This window comes from Spodoptera frugiperda, chromosome 30 (assembly GCF_023101765.2).
Source record: "Spodoptera frugiperda isolate SF20-4 chromosome 30, AGI-APGP_CSIRO_Sfru_2.0, whole genome shotgun sequence".
NCBI classification, from domain to species: Eukaryota; Metazoa; Arthropoda; class Insecta; order Lepidoptera; family Noctuidae; genus Spodoptera; species Spodoptera frugiperda.
In genome coordinates, this window is record NC_064241.1 from 833,695 (window position 1) to 853,601 (window position 19,907).

The 19,907-nt window shown below is 39.3% G+C and overlaps 3 protein-coding genes across 4 annotated transcripts in view; 2 read left to right on the forward strand and 1 right to left on the reverse strand.

Moving 5' to 3' along the window:
• Nucleotides 1-19,907, forward strand: part of LOC118269546 (glutathione S-transferase 1) — a 278,820-nt gene that overhangs the window by 116,613 nt on the left and 142,300 nt on the right. The gene's annotated exons all lie outside the window — the stretch shown is intronic.
• Nucleotides 1-19,907, reverse strand: part of LOC118269532 (uncharacterized) — a 193,447-nt gene that overhangs the window by 85,435 nt on the left and 88,105 nt on the right. The window lies entirely within an intron of this gene.
• Nucleotides 7,867-9,231, forward strand: LOC118271422 (uncharacterized). The gene has a single exon (XM_050706982.1). The coding sequence runs from the start codon at nucleotides 7,945-7,947 to the stop codon at nucleotides 9,124-9,126; it is 1,182 nt and encodes a 393-aa protein (XP_050562939.1). The 5' UTR covers nucleotides 7,867-7,944; the 3' UTR covers nucleotides 9,127-9,231.

Genomic DNA, 19,907 nt, shown 5'->3' on the forward strand with positions numbered 1-19,907 from the left:
ATATTTGTGGTATGGTTATGTTATATTGAAGTACCTATGTTCTTGCTATGTTGGAGTCAGCTGTATTGAAGCTACGAAGGCTTTCAAAATTAAAATGGCATTGTGTTAATAAAAACACTCAAATAATTGTATTTACCACTTGCTTTAAACAACAAATCCTACAATGATGACACATAACCTCAAATATCACACAGTTACACACACAATATTATTATATATGAGTAAAAAGTTTGGATGTTTGTCCGTCATTCACACCGAAACTCATGAACGATTTTTTTATGAATTTTGGTATACAGACAGGGTATGAGCTGACTTGGATGATAAAATGTTTTATCCCTCGATAACGCGGTCGAAACCGCTGGCTGAATCTAGAAACAAATTAAAACCATTTAGGAGCCTAATGTACCTAATTTTACTCGTGTCTCGTACAAGACCTAAGTACCTAATATCCCGATTCCCAAGACATTCCCATTTATTTGTTAATGTTAGCAATTATGCCCTGAAAAGTCATGTGATAGTCTAATTAAATTTAACAATAACAATGTTGTAACCCTCTAGAAACATTACCGAAACACAGAGCCTGATATGAATCTACATACATACAATTATTATCCTTAATATAATGGGACAGGGTTCTCATTTCAACAGTTATATTTAAGATAATCAGCTTATGTTATGTGATACATTTTCGTTATGTAGTTTCCTGAAGGCGTATGTTGAAGTGTCGGTTATGGTATCATCTATGATGTAAGGAAACTTGCCAAAAATCTACAACAATTTAATTTAAAATATCTACTTATAACAAGATATAACGTTTAAAAAACCCGACTTCAACCACCTCTTTTGAAGTCGGTTAGGTTCATACACTAAAACTGGTCCTAAGTGTTACAAACACTTATTCTGAAAACCGCATCAAAATCGGTTTGGCCAATCTTGAGATGATCGCGCACAAACATACATACTTAGTTAAATACATACAGGTTGAAGAGAGGACTTCCTTCTTTATTGAAATCGGTTAAAAAAGTTTTGAAAAACAAACAAGGGTGAGGTTTGGATGCCGGTTTTGTCAGTTTTTTTCGACACTTTTTCATTCATCTATCATCGTGTTATGCGTAGGCAGTAAGAAAAAAAGGAAAAAGAAATGAACAACAACATTTTTAAATGGCAGAAATTAACATTTAAAATAAAAGAGATCTCGTACCAAGACGATTAATATAAGTCCAAGTACTTAGCACATAGCAACGATTCAATTAGGACGAACGGAAAAAAGCAAAAAAAGGTACCGCCATTGGAGTTCTAAAAGCGGAAATTAAAAGGGTCCTATTAAATGTAAGATATTTATTTCAAAGTATTAAGGGACTCTTGATGAGGTCAAACACGAAAATCCGGTGAAGAATCGCAGGTGTCTCCCTTTGAATGGGAGGTTTTTGTCTAATAGTGGTCGGAATCCGGCTCCGAATGATAAAATTTACACCAGAATCCGTTTTGAAGATTTTTTTCAAAGAAGAGTTTCTGGCTTGTGGATTTTTGATGTATTTGTTAGTGTGGCTCTTGATTTTTGTCATTAGTTTGCCATTGTTGTGTAGAAATTGCATTTTCGCCAATCTTATCTCTATTTACTGATAGAAAATTGTTTGAGTAATATCTCAAAACATTTTTATAGTAAAAAAGAAAGATTTTATGACAAAATTTCTTTGAAATCAACACTATTTATTAATCCGAGCGTAAAGCAAACTTTTCTTACGGAATTTCATAAAACCGAAAGTAATACCTAGCTACAATAATTTACGTTTTATAAGAAACCTTGACAACCGCTTAATACGGACTTACAATATACAACACAAGAAAAATCACTAAACATACATCCGAGGCTACTGATAAACATTCTATTCAAGCAGAGAGATATTCGCAGAGGAAAATATAATGAAACATTTTATATTTGAAGGGAAAAGGCAGGATTCTTTCTTGCAACAATTTCTTCCACTGAAATGGGGGGTGAATGTTCGTAATAAAAACATAATAAGCTTAGGAAAGGTCACGGCTCGCCATACGAGCTGACACACGATACGGGACGCATATTTCATACGGGCACCGATATATAACTCTTGTAAAGCGTTTGCGGGAAAACGGGATTGCCTTGTCAAAGGATAGTTAGGTATTGGTTTGATTTTTAACTTCCTTTATTCCGCTTTTCTGTTTTCTGTGTAGAATCTATATTGAATGATTTATTGCAATGATTAATTCATATAACTACAAAGACTTTTGAAACATGACAATAGAATAGGGATGATGACGGAGTATGACAATTAAAAAACTATTTAGTCCGTCAGTTAGGCAATGAAAAAATATTAGACATGTATTTTTTATTTTGTCGTATAACAAAAAAAAACTTAGATAAAACGAATCAAAGTGGAAGTAAATACGCCATTTCTACGCATAAAACGTACCTATCTTCAAAAGTATTGGTTTCCGTAAGAAAATGAAAAATACGTGTGTAATATTTAAAATAATCTACATGAGGGACATTAGTATAAAAATTAGTCATCTACTTGTTGTTTGTCAGTGCTATGTGTCCATTTTTAGAATATTTCTGTTGACTTTATGAGCATAAAGTTGCTCGTACTATGTAATGCTGGAGACTTTCTCTAACATTCCAACCTTTGGATGATGACAGTGACCCAAGCGAATGGCATCCAGTATTCTCCTATTGTAATCAATCACTAACGTAGCATGAAAATAACCTATCTCTACTTACATTGCAAGAAATTTCTAAGGTATTTGATATCAGATTTTACCTCTATTGCCATACATTCCAAACTTTGTGCTTACCGAGAATATCGAAATTGAAAATCAAATGGTAGGTACTTTGCTCGATCGTGGAACTTTCAGCTCAAAAGAACCGGTCGAGATTAGATTTTCATCTGATTACATTTAGGATTATTTTGTATAAAGTAAATGGTAAAATAATCGACGTTGACAATATTTGATAAGTAAATGACATACTTATAGAGGTTATTTCGTAAAGATGCAAATTAGTATTGCTACAGTTGCCATGGACAAATCGATCTGCCCTATACAAGTATACAAGATACAAGGAATACGAACGAATATACGAAACTATATATGAACTATACAAGTGCTGACTATGAGCCCCGGTAAGGCTAGAAACTTCTCGAGCGTTCTCGATTAGTTTACACGGGTAAGAGCCCCATATATTTTAATTTGTTTCTAAAGTCTACATAAGACAATTTAGCAACACATTTAGTAATGTTTTGTCACAAATTTCCCTGAAATGAAACTAATTATGATGAAACTAGGTAATGTTTCACATTAACCCCACTGCCTCGTGTGTTAACTGCAAACTGCATAATATCGTGTGACCAGTAACAAAGCTATTATTCTCTTTATGGCGACCAGGGGAGTGAAATTCTACGAACTAATTACCTGCAGAAAAGACTGGTTACATTTGTGTGCAATTTTATATTTTCATATTTAGTCCAGTTATTACATAATCTGGCTGAAATAGTAATATGTATCTGGATAGCAATAATTACTGCACAGTTGCTGCATTGACTGCACAGTCAGCAATCAGCTGCCGTATATCGTGTACCGGGTCCGCACGGAGCAACCCTTTGTGTGATTCACAAATTGTTGTTTCTGGTCTAAGTGTCATGTGTCTGGTCTAAGCGTCATAATATGTTTGTAAACGCACCCGACGACATATGTAGAAGAAAATCATTGTGTGGAGAACCGTTTAAAAAAACTTGTTAAAATATTTTCTTTAAAAAGACGTTGAACAACATTACCTACAGTATAATTTTATTTGTTAAAGATCATTGATTAATCAAAAACAACTTAAAACAGCCCATGACTGCTGTTTCACATTACAATTTATTTTGGCATAAAATTGCAATCTCCATAAACAGATCATTTTAAAATTAACTTAAGCAATCTCACGTCCCTTCCTTACATAATTACGATTGCAATTTTCCTTATACACATACTTTTAACGTGCGAGTAAAGTCAGGGCGTGTATTAAATAATGTAAGTGGCGTGCGTGTCGGACGGAGATATACTGCTAATCCCCGTGAAGTATTGCGGCGAAATGAGCCGAGATTGCAGATAGCTTCCACGTTTTATACTTAAAAAATGTAGGTGCCAAGTATGAGTTGTGTAGGTCTTTATATTAACTAGATTTTTATAATAACTATCGTGAGACATACTACATTGCACGCTACTATTTTACGTAAGATGTTAATTCGTAAAGTGTGTCTACACAGTCGTATTATACAGTTTTAAGTAATATAAAGGGGTTGGGCTCGCTGTCATCGCAGCGGTAAGTCCCCTCTTTGAGGAGTGGCTAGAGAGGCGCCACGGCGTCCTCACCTACCACCTGACGCAGGTGCTTACCGGACATGGGAGTTTCGGTAGGTTCCTGTTCATTATTGGGCGGGAGGAAACGCCCGGGTGTCATCACTGCGAGGACCGCCCGGAGGACACGGTAGAACATACGGTGGCGGTGTGCCCTGCGTGGGCTGAGCACCGCCAAGTCCTCAGGGATGTGGTCGGCGACGGCGACCTCTCGCGCCCGGCACTGGTGCAGGCCATGGTGCGGAGCGAGAGGGACTGGGATGCCATCTCCTTCTTCTGCGAAGCAGTCATGCTAGCTAAGGAGGAGGCGGGGCGCGTGAGAGAACAAACCTCCTCACGCCCCAGCCGTCGCGAGAGACACTCCGGGCGTCGGGGGTCGCGGGACGATCTCCGGCCACCGTAAGTGCGGGCCTGCGGGCGGCGAGTAAGGGTAGCTCACCGCACAAACAGAACCAGACCCGTGCGTACGGCGCGTAGCGTTCCGCGCGCGCCTCTAAGAGCCATCAGACCACCACAGATGGGGCCCAGTAGGGCTGATGCCTGATCCGGAGCTGCGGACTACCTAGCGGGTTTACCGGGGCTCCGGCTCGAAAAGCAGGAGAAGGAACGGGGTGGTTTTTAGTCAGTAAGAGTCTGACACTCGGACATGGGAGTTTCGGTAGGTTCCTGTTCCTTATTGGGCGGGAGGAAACGCCCGGGTGTCATCACTGTGAGGACCGCCCGGAGGACACGGTTGAACATACGGTGGTGGTGTGCCCTGCGTGGGCAGAGCACCGCCAAGTCCTCAGGGATGTGGTCGGCGACGGCGACCTCTCGCGCCCGGCACTGGTTCAGGCCATGGTGCGGAGCGAGAGGGACTGGGATGCCGTCTCCTCCTTCTGCGAAGCAGTTATGCTAGCTAAGGAGGAGGCGGGGCGCGTGAGAGAACAAACCTCCTCACGCCCCAGCCGTCGCGAGAGACACTCCGGGCGTAGGGGATCGCGAGACGATCTCCGGCCACCGTAAGTGCGGGCCTGCGGACGGCGAGCAAGGGTAGCTCGCCGCCCGACCAGATCCAGACCCGTGCGTGCGGCGCGTCGCGTTCCGCGCGCGCCTCAAAGAGCCATCAGACCACCACAGATGGGGCCCAGTAGGGCTGATGCCTGATCCGGAGCTGCGGACTACCTAGCGGGTTTACCGGGGCTTCGGGTCGAAAAGCAGGAGAAGGAACGGGGTGGTTTTTAGTCAGTAAGAGTCTGACACTCCCTTTCGCCTTGCCCAAGGCGGGAGAAGTCATTGGATGATTTTCCCCGCTCAAAAAAAAAAAAAAAAAGGGATGTGGTCGGCGACGGCGACCTCTCGCGCCCGGCACTGGTTCAGGCCATGGTGCGGAGCGAGAGGGACTGGAATGCCGTCTCCTCCTTCTGCGAAGCAGTCATGCTGAGAACAAACCTCCTCACGCCCCAGCCGTCGCGAGAGACACTCCGGGCGTCGGGGGTCGCGGGACGATCTCCGGCCACCGTAAGTGCGGGCCTGCGGACGGCGAGCAAGGGTAGCTCACCGCCCGAACAGAACCAGACCCGTGCGTGCGGCGCGTCGCGTTCCGCGCGCGCCTCAAAGAGCCATCAGACCACCACAGATGGGGCCCAGCAGGGCTGATGCCTGATCCGGAGCTGCGGACTACCTAGCGGGTTTACCGGGGCTCCGGCTCGAAAAGCAGGAGAAGGAACGGGGTGGTTTTTAGTCAGTAAGAGTCTGACACTCCCTCTCGTCTCGCCCAAGGCGAGAAAAGTCATTGGATGATTTTCCCCCCTCAAAAAAAAAAAAAGTAATATAAAGGGCATGTGGTACTTGGATTTTTTTTGAAGGGGTATATTCTTCAATGATTTCTCCTGGGCGAGGCGAGAGGGACTGTCACTCTTACTAACTAAAAACCACTCCGTTCATAAACCTTATTTTCGAGCCGGAGCCCCGGTAATCCCGCTAGGAGGAGCTACGATTTAACTGTTCAGTTCAACTATACAATTAAAATTGCACAGTTAAATCATAAAGGGTATAGTCTATATAAATTTAAATATCTACTGTAAACTTTCAATATATGTTATTGACGTAGAAAATATCATTACGATTTTAAGCACAACAGTCTTGTTAACTTCTCTTAATAAGGAAAAAAACAAGTAAAACTGGAGGATAGAATAGTATTACAAACTACGACTATAAATAGAGAAGGTGGGAGTAAATATCCTCGCGTCTACATGTCTAATGATTTATTCAAGAGACTACCACATGCATGCATATCATAAACTATGCAGAAAGAAAACATATTTTTAATTATTTAGATGCCATGCAAATGGATTCATTCTATCGTGCTTGCGTCACTGGTACTCTCATCATAATTATTTTCTCTATATAAAATAAAAGCTACTATGTATAAACTTTAAAATACTTTCAACTTTATACGCCTTGTAATAAAGTTGAAAATATAAGATGGGCCATAGTGTTTGTACTAGGAACACATAGGTCATAGGAAATAGATTCTCGTTAGCTCGGTGTAGTGTGATGATAGCTCTTGAACGTGGTGACGATACATCGCATCGGTTAATGAGATTGTTAGGCCGTCGCATATAACATACTATTACATTTAAGTGTGGGAGAGCCATGCTTCGGCACGAATGGGCTGGTTCGACCGGAGTGATACCATGGCCTCACAGAAAACCGACGTGAAACAACGCTTGCGTTGTGTTTTGTTGTGATAGTGAGGTTAACGGAGGCCTAATTATCCCCCCAAAATACCCTTCCCAATCCCCGATTCCTATCCCGATTCTTTGGTGTTTCGGGTGTACACTGGTTCAGAATAGTTGTTGCTTATTTATAAAGAAAACTGTTGTAGAATATAAGTTTTTAAACTGACATGGTCACTAACGCTAGTATTAGAACTTGAAACGGGATATTTACCATGTTTTTCTATTTCTATGTTGTAGAATACCTACGTAAAACGTAGTACAAAACAAATAAAAAACAATAAAGTAGGTAATTGTAATCGAGTGCAACGATTTGTAAGAATTGCTCGTGATTATTGCTTTCAACGAACGGACGGACGGTTAAATTGTTCCGTCTGATTGAACCACGGTCTTAAATTGTCGTTAGGTCGAACTAGTAAAGAAAGACAACACTGTAGAACTAACATCTAACGTCTAACTACGTTCAGTAGTAACTACGCTTAGTCTTTATCTAAAATCTAGTAATTGTAGACGTAGCAGTAGATCTCAGTTAAGATTAGGTAATGTATTATTGGATTTAGGGTGAAATATATAGACGAGCGATAACCTTATCATCATCAGTTGAAAAACATCCAATGCTGAACAAATGCGTCTTCCCTCATTAACTGATCGCATGGGGAACATGGTTACGTCATCAAAACTTTAAAGCATGCTGCTATTCGTCTCTCAATGGCTGGTTGTCGTGTGTATGTCTTGTAATAAGCCACCTATTTAATGGAAATTAAACCGTGTGTTGTGCGATGCGCGCTCGAGTACGGACGTGTTGCAGTTGTACGCAAAGGTCGCGGCGTAAGTCGCTGCCCGATATTTCGCAATGAGTTCACAACAACTTATCGCAAACGAGCTGTTGGCATTCATACAAAATGCTATCGACACCATGGACGAGGTCAGCATCATGCAGATTTGCAAGTCGAACTTCAAGGAAGACGAGATCAGCAAAGGCAAGATGCTGCTCTTCCAAACGACTGGGAAGCTGGACCAAATGCCATCGAGGAGGAGAGATGGTACGGATAAAAGCGTCCAAGACATCATCACCTTTATGAAGGCGACCGACCCTGACGACGTTCCGACTTTTGTAGCGAAGGAGCTACATAAGTTGCCGCCCGTCACTTTCGACCACGTAGATGTCACCAGGCTGCTGAAAGATATTACATCGTTGAAGTCAAGCCTGGCCCAGATGCAGTGCAAGTTGGAGTCGTCTGATGCTACCATCCAGGAACTGCGTGCCGAGATAGTGTTGTTACGCAATGCTGTTTCGGAAAGTAGGTCTCAAGACGAAGCCAACGTGAACACACGTCGCGGGGCGCAAAACGTTTCAGTCAGCAGTTTTGCATCGGCGAAACTGAACTCATCGCCTAGTGCAAATAATGAGGTCGATGCACCGTGCCCCGCCGCTCCTCGTGTCTCTCCACGTGCAGAGAACACGTCACGCGAAGCTACGTCGACCCCCAAAGTAGCTTACGCCGCAATTGCTGCCGCAAACACGACAGCTGCTACGCTACCTAAGCAGCCAAAAAGGGGTAAGCAGAACCGGCGCTGTGAATCCGTATCAAGGATTCCGGTACAGCGCTGTCCAGGAAAGCCTGAGTGTGATGAGGATGGCTTCATCAAAGTTCAAAAGAAGAAGAAGAAGCCTACTTCTCGCAATCAGTGCGGTACTGGACTGACCGGACCAAACATGCTGCTGCGTCCAGCTGTGCCTACGATGCTGCTGTATGTGTCCCGACTACACCACACCACGAAGGTTGAGGACATCGTGGAGTATGTGAAGGTGAAGACCAACTGGACCTTGAGGGTCGTAAGGTTGGAACCGCGTCAAAATACCAACTTCAAGTCGTTTGTGGTGCGAGTTCCAACTCAACATCTCGAGAAGTTCCTCAAGGCAGAATTTTGGCCGAAGGGTGTCATATACCGACGTTTTCGAGGCAGGCTACGTGACACCGAGCAGCGTAATACGACGCCACGCATCGTCACATCGTGTGACCTTAATAATTAATATCATAATTATGTATTTATAGTATTTTATGTTTTAGTATAGTATTATTGTATTAATATGGGCCTTCGTTGCCTGATGTAAATCAATAAATAAATAAATAAATAAAATAAACCTAAGCGTTCCCTAAAGTTTTACCAACTCTACTTTCACCCGCCTATTACAAAGATAATCAAACGGGTTGAAATTTATGTGAAGAAACCTTCGTTCCCCACTGAAAGTCAGGCCCTATCATTATCCACACACAACCTAATTACACATGAAGCCATATACAAGGATTTGGCCGACAAAGTCATCAAACGGGCGTCAAGTTACATAGTAAAACTAACACCTTTATTCCGTTGCAATAGGATTGTTTTTTGCAGTAGAAATGTTAGTACGTCAGCCGTCAGTCCCAAGTGATGTTCTCGCTAAACATACACGTTGTCGCCTGTCCCTAATTGGTTTAACTCGCCACTTGACGTGACGTCAGCTCACGTCAACAAATTACTATTCATGTTCATCAATTGGCTTGACGTGACGTCAACGTCTGGTTTTTTCAAGCAAAGCCTTTGCTGACGAGATTTTTTCTTCGATATTTGTTGTGGAAATTGAAGGAGATTGTTGTAATGATAAGTTATTGTGTAACAAGCGCTTATCCTCGGCTCAATTTAGAAAGAAATATGATGCTAGAGCTTGTTCGACATCGCATGAGAGGAATTTGGAAGTAAATAACTAGGTATAAGCTATATATAAGCAATTTTCTTACCTAACTCACCTTTTTGAAGGCAAAAGTCTAGATAAGAAAGATAAATAAAAAATGCTGTAGTTTTTAATAAAACATCGGCGTGATTAAACTTCTCTGTCTTTACATTTTTATTACAAAAGACAACAAATGATTGAAAAACCAAATAGTACGCAATAATACTTTTATTCGTATAATCCCTTATGTCAAGGAGCTTCATCCTAAACCCAGCTATAAGATAAAACATCTTGAAACTATAGATAGAGCATCCATTTATATTTAATTGAGTAATTTCGGACTGAATTACATCTTGATTCTGGATTTTACTGTCGAGCCGTTGAGCCGAGAACTTTGAGGAAAGTTTCGTCATTAGATCTTTTTAGTACGTCAAACGATAAAGCTACGTGAGCGTTGGGAACGAAGCCAAGCGAAGCCGAACGAGGCTAAGCGAATCCGAACGAAGCTAAGCGAATCCTAGCGAGGATGAGCGAACGCTAGCGAACTTTAGCAATGCTGACCGGACCGTCAGATAACACAACAGCAATTTAGGTAAATGGGATGAAAGGCCAATGTAGGAAGCGTGTCAATTATTTAGCCATTTTAATCAAGTAAATGTTCCGTTAAATTACTAGAAAAGCGAGAGCGACAAATAACACGATTGTTTGGCTAGTAACATAAAGGAATACCTTTTCATATAGAGCCGGTTAGCGCGGTGGCTGGGAGACCGGCTGCCGCGCAACGTGTAGCGGGTTCGATTCCCGCACGGAGCAACTCCTTGTGTGATCCACAACTTGTTGTTTCGGGTCTGGGTGTCATGTGTATGTGAACTTATATGTTTGTAAACGCACCTACGACACAGGATAAAATCCTAGTGTGGGGACGCGTTTTATTTAAAAGATAAAAAATAGAATCGTATGGTATCTAAAACAACAAACTAAAAAGTGTCTAAAACCCCTTACATGTGAACAGAACATTAAGATTCAGCCATAACCTTGCCATGTAAACTTTTGAAACACATTTTCAGTACACAATCTAGATTTTAGTTTTTCAATTTGAAAATATCACTCGGTACGTGTGGCACAGCCTTCGTTCAGCACTTCAGTACCACTGTGAGCCTGACACTGTTGGTACCGCCTGAAATAAGGCTATATTTCAGTCTGTGGCTACATTACAAAGCTACAAACTTTAGTACCTCTACTATGAGTTGTTAAAGTGTCGTTGATACTCGATACCGAAGACTTTGGTATGACATATGGCATTTTAGACATGGATTTTTTTTCTTTATGTAATAAAATTTGAGCAGACGGGTCACCTGATGTTAGCAACACCAGAGGAGTTGCGAGTTGCCTGCCTTTTGAGGGTTTTGAAGATTCTGGATTAAGGGTTTGATCCAATGATTGGAGTTCCATAACTATCTCATTCCATTTTCTTCTCCCCTAATAATATCTTCTGATTACTAATATACTTCGTTGCAGGATCCAAGACAGTCATTCATGTCCTGACGACTTTGCCGAAGTTCAGTGTTCCGATGTTTCCATGGTTGTCTCTACTGTCGATCCTGGCTTACAGGAGTTGCAGCGGTTTCGGAAGACTGTGGCGGGCTTGTCCCATGAAATAAACCATCCCATTTCATAATTGGCGTTGTAAAATTTGGTATATGAGACATTGATGTCATCACTATCGAGTATCGACAAATATTATAGCTTTAAACTCATGGTAGAGGTAGAGATTGGTAACAGGTGATTGGAATGGCTGTATTATACTCGTGTGATTTACAAGACACGCCACCAGTCGAGGTGAAACGAAAATCCAAATATAAGTTGTTATAAAATACCATTTCGCTTGAAATGTAGTGAATTTTCTTTTTTATTGTGTGTTGGGTTGGATTTCGTTTTTGCTGTAGACGTTTTAAAATAATGGGCATATTGTGTTATAAAGGTTGTTATGTTTTGGTTGAATGTGGAATAATGTCAGTATATTTTTTAAACACTCTGAAAGAATATTTCGTGGATTTATTTAAATGAGGTCACTCCTATACTACACTTGGTGCTAAAAGGAGTTACCTTTTAACTTATTAGAACATATCGATCAGTACTCATCATCCACTTATACAGTATTTATCCAATTGCAAAGACTTATTCCTGTTTGTGTGTTTTTATAATATCAGGTAGGTAAGTACCTCCTGGAGTAAAAAAATACAGAAAGTTGTATTTTCTATCGCTATAAAAAGTATAAAAACTAATAAAACCGCGGCACACAGCTGGTGTTAAAAATAATCCCCTCTTATCACAAACTTACAGACTTGACACACATTTTTCATAATTAAAATCCCAAGTTTCCATCTACTTCGGAATAAAATAATATCTTAAGCTAATACGTTCCAAGTAACATTTTCAATTAACACTTGATTAATATTTTAATTAAAGAAATCTTCACTTTATAACAGTCAGTTTACACCACGCTAATCCGTAAAAGTTTTATTTAACTGAGGTTAATTAGGGGCGTGTGAGGTTCAAATTTTAAACTCAATTAACGTGTTCAGGAGTTTATATGTATTTAAGACATAACTGCTTACACAATCTAGACTCGAAGTTTAAACTAAGTTCCCTAGGGCGATAGGTATTGGATTATAATTCTGATAGCTTCAAGGCCTTGTGGAGATGACATTATTACTCGTATGTCGTATGTAAATCTAAGTTTTGAGACATGATTGCGTCTACCTCGAGGTCCCTAAGTAATGTGTCTCAGACCCGCTTCTAATAGACTTCGTGTAAAGTGTAATGAACTATTCTAATAGACATTGGCCTTTAATTACATAACTTAAGATTATACATCTTATCCTTTAACTTTGACTGATCGGTTGGCGTGGTGGCTGCCGTGTAACGTGTAGTGGATATTCCTGCACCGAGCAACTCTTTGTGTGATCCACAAATTGATATTTCGTATCTGGGTGTCATGTGTATGTGAACTTGTATGTTTGTAAATGCATCCACGACACAAGAGAAAATCCTAGTGTGAGGCAACATTTTTTTTAAAGATAGGATAAAGAACTTATGCTAAAAGTATTAAGAGACTCATTATAAAAATTTTGGTATTAAAAACCTATATTATAAAAAACACGACATTACCGTACCGATTCAGATTTAAAATGGGACTTTGTAAATATTTATCCCGTTTCTTAAGAAATAAATAACACAATCAAATTATTTATGTATCTAAATTAAATACCAATAAATCTGATTTTTGTAGTCATGACGATAAGAAACATATTAATAGACGTTTGGGTGTATTATAAACAATACCCCCAGACGCCTTTATACCTTACCTAATACATAAAAGATAAGCCAACGAGTCGACGTGACAGAAAGATTACCTAATTTCATAAATAGGTCACAAACATAAGATTAAGCCTTCAAAAGGCAATCACGATTTAAAGGAGAAGGGGACTTCTCCATACATTTCTGGGCCCAGGTGTTATCTGAAATAAACTAGCCTTATTTGTAAGAGGATATAATAACAAGGCCTCACTGAAAATTTGGTGAAATTTGGCTATCCAGGAATCAAGTTATATGTACCTAATGTAGTAAAAGTGAGGTTATATTATAACATTGCAGTTTTTATGTGTTTTTTACGAAATACTTTTGAATAGTTTTGGTTGTGTTATGGTTTTAAGCAAGGAGCGTGTCTGTATCGCTACACACGTGCGTCAGGTGTGCAAAGGTCCACAGGCTGCGTCTAACTTGCGTGCGTATCGCGTCTGTATCGCTACAAACGCGCGTCGACGGCGCGTTTAAAAAACGTGGTGTGCATAGGCCCTTAGACGCAGTAGGCACTAATCTTTTAAAAACTAAAAAAGGGACAGGAGGATATATAAATAAAACACCAATATTAGTATAAAAAAATATGTATTATTCATCTTCAATAATTAGGAGAATGTCATCTAAGAATTGTGTAGGGGGCGGGGTACGTATATTTTCTTGGTATCTTTCCCAATTGAGATAATGGTAACCATATTATACAGGCTGAGATGCACGCCACTGACGAATAACTGATAAAATCGCCACTTCTTCCAAGACTCTTCTGCCAATAGAGTTACTGCGACCAGTCGCAATCGTACAATTTACACAGCGATCCATGTCGTCAATATCCGATTGATAGGCTTAAACAGTTGTCCAAAATAGAGAGTCAGGTAATTTAGAGATGCAAGATCCGTCAAAAGTACTTTATAAAGCCGAGGTGTGGGGTTTAACAATAAAACATGGAAAATACGTGCGCACTCAGAACGAAACACAACGAACGAGTGTCATCTGTCAATCGGTGACTGACTGATGTCAGACAGAAGTGTTTTAAGAAGTTTAAATCACAGAGTACGTTATACATACATTATTTTACAAACATTATTACACAACTTAATTTAAGTTTTCTCGCTTCCTAGATAGAAACAAGGTACCATATTTTGTGATTTCCCTTAGAAAAATATGACGGTTTTTTTAATATACATTTCAACTAGTTAACTGCTGGGCCCAAAAGTCCCCTTCTCCTTTCCTATCAAAGATGAATCGTGTAGGAAACGTGTTAAGCCTACATTAGCGTGACACGACTGACGCGTCACCCGAGCCGACGTGTAATCGTTACGGTTTACGTGACAACACATAATAGAATCACTTTTAACGTACTTATAACTGTCTACGTTGTCAAGTGTTTACGTTTACGTGATATTTCGTGTTTACGGTTTAAAATTGATTTTTTTTTCGTATTTGATTTTTTTTAATGTGGTGTATCAAATTTGTTTATTATGTAGTTTTTATTTGTATACTGTTGATGAAGCGAAAGAGTTATGTAAGAATCGTAGCAATTGGCGGTCTATTGTCTCTGCCTACCACCATGGGAGATAGGCGTGAAGTTATGTATGTATGTTTATTTGTAGATTTTCAGACTTCACAGAACTCAATAAGATTATTACTAACACGGGTATGAAAATGAGACCTCGTAATGCTTACTAGTCCCAAATACTGTTTCTAGTCAATTAGCAGCATTTGCAGCACAACCCTTAAATTCCTAACCCCCAAAAGCCCGCAACGCACTAGTTACGCTTCTGGTCATTCAGGTGACCATGGGCGTCGGCGACTGCTTACCATCTGGTAATCCGTCACTTCGTTTACCGGCTTATACCATAACAAAATGGACAGCAATCTCGAGATGCCGAAACGTTCTTAAAACTACAGGATTTCACACTTGAAAAAAAATAATACTCAGGACTCTCTATAAAAAAGGTATTTCGCCAATCTTAACACTTATCCTAGCAAAGTCTACTTGAGCTATAATCAGTTAGAGGCAGCGTCGCGCCGGTGTACAATTACCGGCTACTTTACATAATTCAGGCGATATTAACTGTAAGAATATTAATTGAGCTGCCGTCGACCGGAGTGCTTGACCTTCAAACAAGAACCTCCCGACTTTCCCTCCCTTACCTTGTTATTACAACTTACAAACTGACTAATAATGTAAACTTCATAGCTAATCCCTTCATCAGATTTCAAAAGGTTTAGATATTTAATTAAAGTCTTGTTTCGGAAAATAATTAATTAGAATCCGTCGATATTCATGATGCTGTTTATTTTCTATATGGTGTAAAGGGTGTTGCTAGACGGTAGCTGTTTTGCATAAGTATTGAAATCCAGATTAAACCAGTTTCGATTCAATGGTGACCCCAATATTGATGGGGTTAGGGTCAGGTGAAAGGATATTTAATTTGGTATTCTATAGTCCAATTTTAAATTAAAATACGTTATCACCTCCTTACTATCGCAAATGAAATTATTTGCATCAACACAATGATAATCATACATACATACATAACCACACGCCTGTCTCCCATGGGGGTAGACAGAGACAATGGAAAGCCAATTGCTATGAACCTTATTTTTTTATTAATTATTATAAAAGAGATAGAACATCTATCTAAAACAATCTTCTATAAAACCGGTTTAGCGGTTTGACGGTGGGGTGTTACTTACATACCTCTTTCGCTTCATCAACAACCATCAGTTTTTTATACATGCTCGTCGATTAAAGGTACTTTTAATTTGGCTCTTCTTTACTATATCGCCAATCTGGTCGCTATATGTCCTTTTAGGACGACTGAACAACGATAAATAATCAACAAATCAATTTGTTCACAATCTCGATATTGCAAACTCGATACTCGTGTACTCGATTGTAAAGGTATGCATTCACTGGCAGTATTTATTAAGAGCACGCATCGCTGGCTGCGGTGAAATCATCGCTCTGGTGGACGAAAGGTCAATACAGAGAGATATTGATACAGTGCACTGGTAAACAAGGTTGGTATTTAAATACATATTTACTCGGATGAAATCTGCCCATGAAAGGAACATTGGTAGATATAATATGAGTTTTCGAATTAATTTTCTGTAACTGATATACTGGATAAAGTGCCTTATTTGATTTTTATTTATTCATCGACCATTTTTTAAAGAATAATCAATGGAGTCTCTTTCTTGTTCTTCTCCATTCGAAGCCACAGTTTGGAACGAGCGTCTAACAGACTGACAGATTATTATTTCTTTATTTGTTTATATTTCAAAAGTCTTTTAGAATAAAACAAAATTCCATTTCATTTCATACCTATACCTAGATACGCAAATCCAACAAAGAGCCTTTATTATAAAAAAAATCTTTAAGTACAAGAGATACAAATAACACAATTAATATAAAACTGAACTCATTTTTTCCATCTCTATACAGACTAGTCTTAACGTCACAATAAATTAGACCAAACTAAAATTTAAATAATTCAATTTACGTCACAACAAATAGTGACCTATCCTCGCTTCGCCTAACATTAAATTTTTCAAAAGAAAATTTCCATTCCAGCGAACTTTTTACGAAGAAACTTTCTTTCATTTTGTGATAAGATTTGAAGGTAGAATTAATTTAACTGGTAAGATAACCAGGCTTGCGTCCATTTTGCTCGGAACTGACTTATCTACTTAGAGACATCTTTATGTAAATAAGGGGACATTACTCTTCACTTATCTATGTGTATATAATTTCTGGTGTCATACTGTTTTGCAATTACAATGTGGACTAAATTGTCATATAAATTCATTTACTTTAAAATATATTACACAACATTTTCAAACGTACCAAAAAAAAAGTAAAAAAAGGTCTTGCAAAAATTTTAAAATCACAAAAAGAGTAATCTGCTCCATCTAACCACTCTAACGTCCAGCCGCGCACGGCATCCGAACCGCGCGCGACTCGCAAGTTCGTCGTAACAAAAAACCTATATAGCTACTGAACCGTAATGCCTAGAATAAAGAAAAGAATACCAAAAAAAGATTGAAGAATACTGATCAATCTTAACGATTTTTTTAAATCTTTAGTTAATCTTTAAAATAACGGGTTAAACATGAAACACAGAAAAAAAAACAGAATTATTTCTACCTTTTTAGAATATACGGCACAACTATTGCATATTTTATCAATAAAATATTTTTACAACAAACTAGACTCATTACCCTTTCTTTTGATGTATATATGATTAAATCGAAAGAAAACACTACTCGTAATTTTACACATCAAAAAACCTGAGGAACACATTGACATTATTATGGAATCTTCAATGAATTTAGTATATTTCTCTTTGAAAAATGTATTATTTTGCTTATTACGAAATGTATTTCGATATTTTATATGCTATTGTAATGCAAAGTATGTAAAATATGTATAAACAAAACTAAAAGTGGCCAACACCAGACCGGCCATTTTTTTCGAAACAACAATCGTTAAAATTAGACTAGATTTATAAGCTAAAACTGTGATATTTGTACATATCGTAAAGCACAAATCTTCTAGTTTATTTTGATGTATCACTTGCAAGATAAATTAAACAAAACTGTAGTATTTACGACATAATTGTTGGAACTCACAAAAACACTTCAAAAACGAGTCAACTAACTTTAAAAATTTATATTTTGTTTGTCAAAGCATATTACAACGCCATGTCTTATTTTTTCGTCGAACAATTTATTCAGCTGTATAGATAATCAGTCAAAACTCACCAAACAAGACCGTATTTTAAACTAGAGGGAGTTAAACAGAGTCACTTTGGATACTATAGTATCCATGGACGCTAGAGTGTCTAAGGATCGAACTCAGTACCAATTCATCTGTTGAACAAGTAGGGTGAGTTATTCAGATTCCCCTTTCCATTGAAACATGCTGCCCTTGGACCTTATTACGTATTAATAAAGACCAAATTAGCACAAGTAAGAGCAGCGTCCTGTATCGCGGTATCGGAGTTTCCACCCCGAGTGAGCTACATACAAGTCGGCGTGGTGTCCGCTCGGGGAGTCCGCGGGTCTACACAGGCAGGCAGTGTCTGGGCAGGCTGCACTAATCTGCCCTACGTCGTCTAGTGTCGGGTACAAACCGACTGGTGGAACATCCTCGCCATACACACTGTGAGTTGTGATAGTCAGTGACTCACTGACCAAATGTCGCCTACAACCGAGAAACTTGCCCCCACTGAAGTAGAACATTTGACTCCCCTTTTTTGATAACATAAGAACTTCTAACTTTTTTAGTAGGAGGTTTCCATTGCAAAGTGTGTTAGATTAGTATTGATTAAATATTTAATTCGTAGGTAGTTATCAGCTTCAGGACAATGTTGATATTTTGGTAATTTACGAAGATCCAGCACAGAAGCAAGGGCTTAAATGTGAATTGTATTGATAAAGCTAAATAGAGGGATAACGTTTCTTTGTGTGGGATAGAAACAAAAGACTGAATGTGCACATATAAAAATGCTGTATTTTTATCTTTTTAGTGACTAATTGTTTGTCTAACCCAGATTAGACGATGATGATGAGAAAAACCTTGATCAAAAAACTTGATTCCACAAAAAGAAGCCCGCGTTTGACCGAGATTCGAACTCAACACCCTTTGTGCACCTGTACGAACTGGTCAGGATTGCCATTCAACCAGATCACAGTGTCCGCTCCCCTCTCGACCGAAACATGCTACACACTTGGACCTTATTACGTATTAATAAAAACCAAATTAGCACAAGTAAGAGCAGCGTCCTGTATCGCGGTATCGGAGTTTACACCCCGAGTGAGCTACATACAAGTCGGCGGCGTGTCCGCTCGGGGAGTCCGCGGGTCTACACAGGCAGGCAGTGTCTGGGCAGGCTGCGCTAATCTGCCCTACGTCGTCTAGTGTCGGGTACTAACCGACTGGTGGAACATCCTCGCCACACACTGTGAACTGTGATAAAATAATCAGAGATATGTCTGATCTAAACTCACTCACTTACTACTTAATAAACTTAGATTCTGAACCTCAACCCCACTGATGTAGAACATTTGACTTCCTTTTTGCATGAGTACGATTCAGCTTTTACACTTTTTATATATACAATAATATTTTTATAATGTAGGAAATTATGTATATAGGTGTAGGTATATCCGGAGCTGCGGACAACGTAAAAGGTTACCGGGGCTCCAGCTCAAAGCAGGAGATGGAACGGGGTGGTTTTTAGTCAGTAAGAGTCTGACACTCCCTCCCGCCTCACCCAAGGCGGGAGAAGTAATTGGATGATTTTCCCCCTCAAAAAAAAAAAAAAAAAGGTGTAGGTATATTGTACGCCAAATAAATTCAACAGGGATTTGCGAAATACGCAGAAGATATATTAACAAAATTGTATACGTAGATGCACTCCCTGTTCGTCCATACTGTGTTCTTGTAATGGTGTGATGGTAATCCGATATGACAAGGGAAAGGTTAGGGTTAGTCCGTTGGTCAAGTCCGTTGGTTGGACAGCTTAACTTTATTTAGGTTTTATAAATATTTATTCTTTGAAGAAAAACATATTAAGTTTTCAAAGTATACACTCTTAAACCATTTTTTTTTTAATTTGGGGTAAAAATTTTGTCTTCTCAAACGTATTTACCGGTGAAAATTAAATATCTTGCGAGAAAAACCATCACTAAAAATCTTGAATTCACAAAAAGAGCCAGTGATTGTCCGAGAT

Excerpts from the sequence above, each read along its gene's own strand:
- LOC118271422 (XM_050706982.1), top strand. The coding sequence starts at position 7,945 with ATGAGTTCACAACAACTTATCGCAAACGAGCTGTTGGCATTCATACAA.